Source organism: Orussus abietinus, unplaced genomic scaffold, assembly GCF_000612105.2.
Source record: "Orussus abietinus isolate OABI.00-Male unplaced genomic scaffold, Oabi_2.0 scaffold324, whole genome shotgun sequence".
In the NCBI taxonomy this organism is placed as follows: Eukaryota; Metazoa; Arthropoda; class Insecta; order Hymenoptera; family Orussidae; genus Orussus; species Orussus abietinus.
The window spans coordinates 83,503-95,122 of NW_019394468.1; the positions used below are offsets into that span (position 1 = coordinate 83,503).

General features: G+C 43.3%; 1 protein-coding gene across 2 annotated transcripts in view; it reads left to right on the forward strand.

The window, feature by feature from the left end:
- LOC105702895 (breast cancer anti-estrogen resistance protein 1) overlaps positions 1-8,926 on the forward strand; it is a 64,963-nt gene extending 56,037 nt beyond the window's left edge. For both annotated transcript variants that reach the window (XM_012430839.1, XM_012430840.1), the window contains exons 5-9: positions 3,208-3,508; positions 4,466-4,836; positions 5,551-5,843; positions 7,087-7,443; positions 8,410-8,926. In XM_012430839.1, the coding sequence (XP_012286262.1) occupies positions 3,208-3,508; positions 4,466-4,836; positions 5,551-5,843; positions 7,087-7,443; positions 8,410-8,697 (1,610 nt within the window). In that variant the 3' untranslated portion in view covers positions 8,698-8,926. The remainder of the gene's footprint in view (positions 1-3,207; positions 3,509-4,465; positions 4,837-5,550; positions 5,844-7,086; positions 7,444-8,409) is intronic.
- Positions 8,927-11,620: the final 2,694 nt, after the last annotated feature.

Here is an 11,620-nt window from a genome sequence, read left to right on the forward strand (position 1 = left end):
GAGGAAAAACTATTCCGGGCGCTAAAGGTCTCGTATTCGCAAAAGATAATCATTTAATGCGTCTGGCTCAAATATTTATATTTATTAAGGCATTCGTCCTAAATATATATTATATTGTTGAATATGAGTATCGTAAAATATTTCCAGTTTTTATTTTGGAGAAATTCGGAGTAACGTCACCTGGACAATTCTGCCGATCGAAGTCTGAACGTGGTTATCATATAATATTTTTAGTTATTATTTAGGAGGAATTCGAGTTAATTTGACTGGAAAATGTTGGTTATCGAAGTCTGGTCTAATATATATGGTTATTGTAATTAGATTCCCGAGACTATTAAGTACATATCTGGAACAAAATTTTTGTTCTCCTCAGAAATTCTCATTAGATGTCCATTTCCAGTCCCATGGTCTCCACTCTTTTTACATTTGCGTTAGAAAGAGTTCGAAATGTCGAAACACTTTGAACAACATAGCCACATCAAAGAGATTTCATTGAATCGAAGAAATATGTCTAAATGGTACCAATGAGTTACTTGCTAATTCAGAGAATAATTTCACTGAAATAAACTGGAATAAATAGGATGCAATGTTTCTTTGTAATTGCGAGAATTTATTTCTGTTTATTCGAGTAGAGTACCTTGAATTGTCAAAATATTTCTTCGGTTCATTGGATTTTTCCTTTCTCGGTGCAATTATCTACCGGTGAAGCCCGGTATTAAAAACAAAAGCGATCGACTTCCTGTTTCGTGCCGATACCCATCGGCGAGGACGTTCCTCCTTTTTGTTCCTCCTCCGCCTGGTCGGTTTCTCGGGTACCCTTTGGCCCCCCTCGTGGGGCATAATTGCCGCAATTGTGCTCCACGAGTGCGATGGGGCGCGGTCGCGTCTGCCCTTCTCCGAGAGCTGCAATTGCGATTGCAGTTGCAGCGGCTTGCGAGTGCGTATCGCGAGGGACGCTTCGTCAAAGGACTTTGACATTTCGACGCCGACGCCGGAGCGTCCGTCCGGCGTTTTACGCCACGTGCGTTTGACGTTTCGGACCGGCTCCACCTCCGCCTTTCTTCCCTTCTTTCCCCTTTCAGTTCGCATGCAGAACTGCACAATCATCCCTTGATAATTGCGAAGAAAAGTCTCCTTTACAAAAAAAAAATAATAATAAAAAGAAGAAAGAGAGGTCAGAAAAATCACAATTGGAATAACAGAGGGGATGTTCACATAGAAATCAGAGAAAACAATTTCCTTCTTCATTGCCCAGTTCCACCAACTACGGTTAAATCATTCATTACCTAACGTCTAAGTTAATCATCGGTTAATAACGTAAATGTTCCACCACACTTATTTAGAGCGCGATTAACTAATCGTATACTCCATTCGAAGTAAGTTAAATCGTCGGTGAACACGTTCGCGTAATTATATAAAAAACGCTAGCCTGAAGAAGTGAAGTTCATTGGTTAAGGATTAATATAAAATATTTTCAAGGTTACTTCGATCATTAACAAATTGTAAACAAAGGCAAACCTCTTATCATTCGTTTCGTCGTAAGATGTTAATCCTCAATCCTTGATCTAGTCCATGTTCTCTTCACGTTTATGAAGTTTCTAGGTTGAAGTTCGATTAACTGAGGCTAAACGCTTGAACTTGGCTGGTTAATCTAAACGACGGTTAATGAAAATTAGGCTGCCGTTAAAACGGGGTGGAACGTGTAACTCGTAACCGAGGATTATCTTTTTGACCGAGGGTGGTGGAACCAGGCATAAGAGCCTTTCTGATTTCATATGATAAACAACAACGCGATTCGGTAACAAGTGACAGTCGACTTTAAAATTGTGTCAACGTTTTGCTGATTTTCAATGATATCCAGTGATATCCGCTTGCGATTTCCAGCTGATCTCCACGTGACTTCGAGCGATAAAATCCCTGATTACCTGAGTGAATAACCCCTGGGGGAAACATACTGGCGATAAGCGCGGCCCTATCGAAAGGGTTGTGCATCCATCCGAAAGTATTCGAAATATCGAAACATTTTCAATAGCGGAGATATGCCATCCAAGGATTTTGACGTTTCGACGCCTGACCGTCCGTCCGGCATTTTGCGCCACGTGCGTTTGACGTTTCGGACCGGCTCCACCCCCGCCGTTCAACCCTTTCTTCCCCTTTCACTCCGTGCATGGAACTCCACCCCAGTCCTGTCCTTCCTTCCGCGCAATTATCCCTCAATACTTGCGGGGAGAAGTCTCCTCCGGAGGGACCATAATGCCAGGAATATGTTTGACGAAGGCGGAGACCGCAGGGTGGTCCCGAGTACTATTTAAACCCTCGAGTCTTTTTAACCGCCTACAATGTGTGACGGCGAAATTACGTTCGTCGAGGGCTCTCCCGATTCATTTACGCCGGGAATTAATTTACTGGCGCGTTTAATTATTCCCCCTCTACCCCCTCTCACTTCCTCTCTGACGGTAACCACGGAAATAAGGAAAAATAAAATTCCTTCGCGAGATTTTATTCGATGGAGAAAATCTCTCTCCTTGGCAAGTGGTACCTCCGATCCAGTTCGCCGATTTTTCAGGCAACTCGCTCGCCTCGAATATCGGTCAGCAGATTAAAACGCGGAAAAATAGTTCAATCTCGATGACCCGATTAAAGTTGACGTCACTCCAGCCGTTTAAAAAAAAATCAGTTGCTACGCCAGTTTTAACATTAAGCTGGCAGGGCCACCTGACATTTTCTGTGAAATTAAAATAATAATTGGTGCAAAATCTAGGACAAATTTATTGCATATTTATTGCTCAATTTACAATTTCTCCGCTCCACCCCTTGAGCCCAAAAACTACCCCAAAAAAGGAATAAATTTTGGTGTATGATTATATATATTTATGCGGTTATGCTGAGGTGGCACTGCTAGCTTTAGGAGACTTCATCTTTAAGAAAGACCCTTAAAGATAAGTTTCATTACTTCGCCAGTGATTTGCGTCAACGTCGAAGCTATTCAGCTGACAATCAGCTGGTCAGTTTTGAGATACGAAAATATTCTCACCGTTTCTCGCCTGAGAGAGCTTTCTAAAAAATGTCCAGCTCTCCGCCGAGTGGGAACAGTCTATTATAAAATAGTCTGAAAGTCTATCGTAAAATAGACTTAAAGTCTAAAATAGTATAAAAGTCTACTATAAAGTAGGTCTAGTGATTAAAAACCATTTAATTCGTTCCCAGGGCGGTACCCGACCGGGGCGCGCAGCTCGGTGGACAGCGGGGGCGACGTCAGCGACTGCTACGACGTCCCTCCCAGGGCCGTGCCAGTGGGGCCCTCCCCAGCGGACAGTCCCAGCCCGGCGCCCTCGTGCTACGACGTGCCCAGGCCCCCGACCTCCTGCACGCCGAACTCGTACTGCTCCCTGGTCTCCGCAGCTACGCCCCTGGACTGCTACGACGTGCCAAGGCCTCTGCAGCCCCTGACTCCGAGCAGCTCGGCCTCGAGCCTGACCAACGACGGCTCCCTCAGCGGGTCCAACAGGTCCGTTTTTACCGACCTTCCAGTACACGAGGAGCGATTTCCCGAATAAGGATATAAAGACCCGCGTCCGCGCACGTCCGACAAAACGTCGGCAGAAAAATGAGCTCGTGTTGCAAAAAAAAAAACGGGTTTCGCCGGTTCCACGTCAAATTCAACGTCGATATCATGTCTATTCTACGTATAATAAACTATAGTTTTAGTTGTGTATCGTGAACATCGTTTAAACGTAGTCTGTACGTAAAGTATTCGTTCATAATCGTTCACTATACATTCAAATAACCTTAAAACGTTGCGTTAAAGTACACGAGGAGGGATTTCCCGAATAAGGATATAAAGACCCGCGTCCGCGCACGTCCGACAAAACGTCTGCAGAAATATGAACTCGTGTTGCAAAAAAAACGGGTTTCGCCGGTTCCACGTCAAATTCAACGTCGATATCATGTCTATTCTACGTATAATAAACTATAGTTTTAGTTGTGTATCGTGAACATCGTTTAAACGTAGTCTGTACGTAAAGTATTCGTTCATAATCGTTCACTATACATTCAAATCACGTTAAAACGTTTATTGGGTTGGTTCACTGGACAGATATCCATTTGCTCGAACGAGAAAAAAAGTCATTTTCAGTGTTAGCGAAGGACAGCATTACTGATAAAGTTTCGCTGATACTGCAGCAACAACCTCGCCAAGAAATATAAAGAAAATAAAAAAATTGTCGCTCCGCTCGTGCAGGAAACGTACCCCGGTCCGTAATTGCTTACTTTTTCTCCCTCGTTACGTAATGTAGACCGGTGGACATGAGTGCCTTCCCGTTGTGCATTGGCAACACCACATCTACAAGGAAGGCATTCATGCCCGCCACTTTACTATTTATCGCTCTGAAAATTGCTACTTGGACTACTGTCTGCCGTCGAGCGATTGAAATATCGGCTTAAGGTGAAGTTTCTGTAATTCCAGGTCGAGCCTCGCAGTCCCCGACTACGACGTCCCCAGGGCCCGTCCCCAGGTGTCGTCGGTGACCTCGCGAATTACCACCCCCGTGCCTACGACCCCGACGCCGCCGCCGGCCCAGCAACCCCAGCAACCCCAACAGCCCCAGCAGATCTACGATGTCCCGGTCAGCAGAGAGCTCCCCCTGGAGCTGGACTCCGCGTTGGAAGGGCTCCAGAGGTTGCAGGCCGAGGCCTCCTCGGCGATCGCCAGGCTCCTGGGCTTCGTCGGTCCAGGGTGGAGGGCTCCCCAGAGGCTCGACGCCAACCTGATGGACCTGCGACTTGCCGCCCTCAGGCTCAGGACTTCCCTCCACGACCTGGCCGAGTTCGCCGAGGGTAATTTCCCTCGTTGCTTTATCTCCTTTCATGGCATAAATCTGGACTGCGCTCAGAAATGTTACACCGAGAAAAACAATTCATTGACCCGAAGAAATATTTCCTTGAAACAGTACCAAAGAAATATGCCATTAAGGGGATGTAAAAGTGGTATCTAAGTAATCAATCGTTCATGAAACTTTTCTCCTAACTGAGTACTGGGTATAAACAATTTTTAAAATACCTGTAAACAAATTTTAAAAAAATTGATTTCATGGGGGGTCAGGACCTTCCTTATAGCCTCCACATTCACCCTGTAAAGTTTGAAACGATTCGGTACATCCAGCTCGGAGAGATGTTTCATAAACCTCTTTGACGTCACTTAATTCAAAGATTAATGTGACAATTTATTCGAGTTCATTTGACTGAAAAAATGCCTGAGTGAAATAATTATTGAAATTCCTCCAAGACAAGACAATCTGACAATTCGAATGGACGTTGCATTAATCGAGTCGATAATTGGAACGTTCATCCCTTGAACGTATTTTTTCTCCCCCGGGTGGATGATCGCAATTAAAGTATCGGCGATTATTTAGTCGCTGGTTTTAGGGAAGGTCGCGGAAGGACCCGAAAGCCCTCTCCTCTCGGAAGAGCTTTGAGATTAACAAAGTCCCCTTGAAAGTTAATGGGCCACCCTTAAGGGCCGACGTGAAGACGCGCTTGCGGATGTTTTAGGTACTCTCGGAAACGCCGGCAAGGCGCCCGACAAGGGTTTGGCGACGAAGCTGAGACCCTTGGTGAAGGCCCTTCGGGATTCGGATAAACTCGTCCAGGAAGCCGCGGGGGAGCTCGACTCCATGGAATGGGACGCCGGGAAATTGTGTCGCGGCGGGGGCGAAACCCCCACACCGACAAACGGATCACCCCCTTCGTTGATCGGCTCGGCGCAACCGGATCCCCTCGATCAGCTGGTCGCCTGTGCCAGAGCGCTCACCGAGGACGTTCGCCAGGTCGCCAGTTTCATTCAGGTGAGTCCTCTTCCAAGGAAAGTATCCCAGGTCGCTCTCTCCGATTTCATTTCTTTTATAATATGTTATAGTAGACTAAAAACTAAGCGACGCGTATTTTTTTTTATCTGCCATTAAACACTTTAAGGGGGTGAAACCACCATCCAAAATAAGGCATGTAAAGGGGCGATTTGGCATTTTTTAATCAATCCACCTGGAAAAGCTTTCTCATAACGAGAAATGAAAAGTATAATTTTCTCAATTAAAAAAAAAAAATTGAGGGGTGAGCCACCCCTCACAGGCCTTACTTCGGATCATGGTTTCATCCTCTTAAAGTGTTTAATGGCAGATAAAAAAAAATACGTGTCGCTTAGTTTTTAGTCTACTATAACATATTATAAAAGAAATCAAATCGGAGAGATCGACCTTCTTTGTTCGTATCCCCGAGCGAAAGATTGACGATGAACTCGGTTAGGGTTGCCCGCAAAGAAAAAGAATTGACGGTCATAACGAGACCCTTTACTAGCCTCGACAAAGATAATTAAATCTTACTTGCTGCAACGAACGTGAACGCTTGAAAACGTACCAGCAATATTCTTTACCCTCGAAACGTAAATTCCATTCACGGTTGCAATATTAATTTCCAGCAGCAACGAAGTGTCTATCGCTTATATCTTCGAACAGGGACAATATTTGTCTAGCCGTCGCTGCGGTTTCATTATCTAATTAAAAGAAGTTATTTTCCTTCCAAACGAAAGCTTTCGAATGGTTATATCCCTACCGTGCATATGGAATTACAATTTATAAACAAATCCCATTGTGCCAAAAATGTGTGCTACACCTATAAGGAGATCCATAACACTCTGCCGGAAAATTTGAGCTAGGACTTGAATTCCGGTATACGTCACTTCAAAGTCACTTCCTTACCCTCATGAAATTCAAAAAACCCTACGGTTCATCAAGTTACTTAATCTACAACAGCAGCTGTAATAATCCCAACCATACCTCCTATTAATTTTCCGTCGCTAGAGACACTTTAGTTGATGCGACGTGAAATAAACGCTAAAAAAAAAGTCACTTCCTTTCCGAAGGATTTAATCCTCGCTAACGTCACGGCGTGGTCAGATCAGACCTCTGAATGGTAAACGTTTTCGAGGTCACTCAGACTTTGAATGCAATCTCTGAATGAACCAAAGATGGCCTCGGAAGATTCGAAAGGCGTTTGGGAAAATACCCGGTTCTCAAAGTGGAATATCTCTTTCAGGGCAACTCCACCCTGCTCTTCAAGCGGTCCTCCATCACCTCGACAGGCAGCAGCAATAACAGTGGCCCTGGGGAAGACTACGACTACGTTAACTTGGACTCGAGGGAAGTGGTGGCGAAGCAACGAGAGGAACTAAGGGCGACCCTACCTCAAGAACTACGAAGCAGCTACGACCTGTTGGTCTCGGAAGCCGACAGTGCGACTATCCAGATGCCTCCGACAACGCCGACTCCAATGGACCCGAACGACAAGCAACTTTTGGCCTTCTATGCCGCTCAAGTGATCACGCATGGCGCCCACTTGACCCATGCAATAGACGCCTTCCTGCAGACCGTCGAACACAATCAACCACCCAAGGTGCACGTTAGTCCTCGAAAGCCTTATTTCCCCATCGAAGGATTAAACTAAGCGTATCGATGATCAGAAGATTATCCAACATCCAAGAAATCGGGCCACACAAGTTGTTAAGGTGATGCGAAAGCGGCGTCGAAGAGATTTTGTTTATAAAACTTTTCTCCCAACTCGGTTTACCGAATAGTTTGGAACTTTACAACGTGAATAGGGAGACTATAAGGAAGGTCCTGAAACTCATGAAATTTCAATTCTTTTCAAATTTCTTTATAGGTATTTTAAAAGTAGTTTATAAAAAATGAAATTTCCCGAGTTTCAGGACTTACCGTAGGGACTTTTTATTCATGCGGTAAAATTTGAAACAAATTGGTACACCCAATTCGGAGAATACTTTCACGAACGATTGACCTCTGTGATGCCACTTTCATATCGCCTTAAGGGTGATATTCGAAGTCCATCGAGTACCTAGAAACTACCCTCAGAAATGAGATTAGTTGACTGAAACAAATATGCATATCGTTGCCTGAATCATACATGATTACAGGAATCATTTTGTTGAGAAGGAAAATTGACGTTGATATATTCCATTAAAGTTTGTTGATTAAAACGATAGTTACTAACCGACCGAAGTAATTTAGCTGGAACTGTAGAACAGGCGGTGGTTTAATGAGTTTGACAATGCAGCGATGGCCTCGTTGGTCGTTTTATAAAACGCCTACCCGGATTGTGAAACAAAGCCAAGTAAACGAAGATTTGACAATCTGGCCACGATTTATAACACGAGGCAAGACGTATTAAAAAAAGCCGTACTTTACATTTTGGCTACGTGTATTCATCCTTGTGTCAAAGTATTGTTACGACCAGGGGAAGCAGTCTTAAACTCGTAATGGTGTTTCATAAAAGAGTAGCTAAGAAATGCCAATAATGGCCCCCTTCAACATAGAAGTTTCATCCTTAGTCATTTTCCTCCAGGTGTTCCTGGCCCATGGGAAGTTCGTCGTCCTCAGCGCGCACAGGCTGGTGCACATCGGCGACACCGTGCACAGAAACGTGATCCGCAACGACGTGAGAACCCGAATCCTGCAGTGTGCAAACGCGCTGAACGAGGCGTTGGGCCAAACGGTGTCCAAGACGAAGCAGGCTGCCCAATTTTTCCCGAGCGTCACCGCCGTCCAGGAGATGGTGGACAGCGTCGTGGACGTGTCCCACCTGGCGAAGGACCTAAAGGTGGCGATGATCCACGCGGCCCAGCAGCCCTGAGGAAACGCATCCAAGCCGAGGGTGGACTCTTCAAATCCTCTCGCTGGCGAACGACTCCTTGATCCAAGGAAAACGGGTCCCAAGATCTTCTCCGAGGACTTCCACGAGAAGGATCGGGTCGTGGCAGCAGGTCCCGAAGGTCCCAGGAAGTGTCAATCGGCGTCCTAGTCGGCAATGTCAGGACTTGGGATCGTTCACGTTAGATTGGAGATTTCATGTATTAGCGCCACCTCGCGTTATTCCAAGGAGTGTCCGATCTAGTCAAGAACGACGTTCGAAGCAACGTTAGAACCCGACAGGGTCTTAAAGGGGGCAGATGCACGGCGTTCACTTGTATTTGTGATTTAATTACGATGCAATAACTCCCTGCGACTGTGAATAATTATTCGAGCGGCATTTAATGATTAATTAACCCTTTCGATGCGGTATATTTTAATACACAGCGCGGGTCCCTTTTTTATTTTTTATCCGTTGCTATGATATTGCTGCGTCGTTGACGATGACGATAGCCTATAGGCGCTAATGGTATATTGCAAGTAAATTAAAAAATCGCCTATGGGTGCCACCAGTACATTACAAGGAATTTTTTAAAGCGCCCATAGGTGTCTACGGCAATGAAAGGGTTAAAAGCGCTAGTTGTAACATGAATCGCAAGAGGCAGCTGTTAGTGATTAGGCGCGTGATTACTTTCTCGCGTATATGTATTATCAATTGTTTAAGGGAATGTGAAAGTGGCATCCAAAGGAGTCAATCGTTTATTAAACTTTCCTCCGAACTGGGTCTACGGAATCGTTTCAAACTTTATAATGTGAATATTAAGACTGTAAGGAAAGTCCTGACACCCATGAAATTTCATTTTTCATACAACAATTTTTTACCCCTTTGAGGACGGAGCTCTTTTAATATATGAGCGAAATTCATCAGGGCGTGCAAGCAATATTGGGCTAAACGTCGTATGCATATATTCGTTGTTAGGACGCAAAGGGTTAAATGTGTATAACCAATTTAAAAAAAAAAAAACTGAACTATCATGCGTGTCAGGACCTTCCTTATAGTCTTCATGATCGCGTTGTAAATTTTGTAATGATTCAATACACCCAATTCGGGGAAATTTTCATAAACGAAATCTCTTTGACGCCACTCTGTCACGTCTTAATGGCAGGGTGTTTGTAGTCTCGATTACAAATGACTGCAATTAAACATTAGATGCCGTTTTGTTAATGATTTTTACACGCGCGATCAGGGATTACTCGGTAATTGAATGATACATGTGAATAATGTTGCTTGTCTCTGCTGGAGATGAGACGATCTTCGGGATCGTGGTGCCGAGGAAATTCGAGATGTTGCTACTGCCAAAGTATTCGACTTTATTCCGTATGCAGGGGACGAAACTCCTATAACCTTACGAACTATAGTATTGTCGTAGGCCTTCGCTAGCCGACGCATAGTTGCGCCGTAAATCTAGGTAATACGCATTCGAGACGTTAAGGTGATATGAAAGGATCATTCTATATATGTATGTATATATGCGTACATACATATAACGTGAAAATATTTATAAAACTTTCCTACAAACTGGGTGCACCGATTCATGTGTAACTTCAGCACGTGATTATGAAGACCCTAACGAAGGACGCGATGCTCGTGAAATTTCATTATTCAAACAAAAACTGTATTCTTGGTCCTAGTCTGGGCTAAATAAAAAAAGATATATCAAAAGTGAAACTTCATGAGCACCGCGTTCTTCCTCAGGGCCTCTATAATCTTGCGTTAATGTTTCAAATGATTCGGTGCATCCACTTTGGAGAAAAGTTGTATATATATTTTGACGTTTTATATACATAGAATGAGCCTTTGATATCACCTTAAGGGGAACCTCGCTGATTTTGGCGAGTAACTTGGAATTTTTCAATGAAATTGCATTGTCATTTGCTTCCACGAAGTGGCATCTTTGAGGCGAATTAAAGACTCGATTCAATTGTTAAGGGGGGGTACCATAGTTTCAGCCGATTAATTTTTCACACTTTTTTTTTTCGGGTTGAATTGCAAGCAAAATAATCAAGCAACAATACTTTCACCCGTAGTATATCATTATCGCTACTAGGAAGATTATAGAAAAAGGAAACAGTTCAACGTAGTTATTATTTTCTATTTAAATTAGATCTCTGGAGAAGCACGGTGCATCGCGCAGAGTTTTAATGGTGTACATGATTTTAACTAAACAATTTGTCAGAAATAAATGCCCTAAATTAAGCGATATGTGTGCTCGTACTTACAGAGAACTTAATGAATATTTTCAAATGACAATTTTCAGAGTTACGGATATGACCCTTAGGTGAATCAAATTTTATACCGCAAGAATTGTCTTTCTTAATAAATAGAATGGGTTGTGTTTGTTGAACATTAATAAATAATTTTGGCTCTGTAGATACGAGTATACTCGTCGCTTATGTTTTGTAGCATTCATTTCTTGCAAATAATTTAGTCGAAATCATGTACACCATTAAAGCACTCCATTCTTCTAACGAGTGAATATAAATACAAAGTAATGACTATGGTGAACTTTCATTTTCTTTTATATATATATATAATTCAATCTTAGGAATCATTAATAATCAACTGCGTCAAGCCTACGTCCCCCCTTAAAACCTCGACTAAAATCTGGGGTTTTAACTAAAAATCCTGAATATAAACCATAAAAATGACGAAGTTGATACATTTATAAAGGTTTCTCGCCGCTGGAAACTTTTTACCAAGACTGATTTGGTTTTGTTAGTTCTCCTAAGATGTAAAATTACGAAGGGAGGAAGCTAGCAAACAAGAACATTATAAACAATTTATGATAAGACGAACGAAAACATTGAGGGATTGACGGAATTGAGTGACAAATTATTCGTGCATATTCAGGGACGTAAAGAAAGGT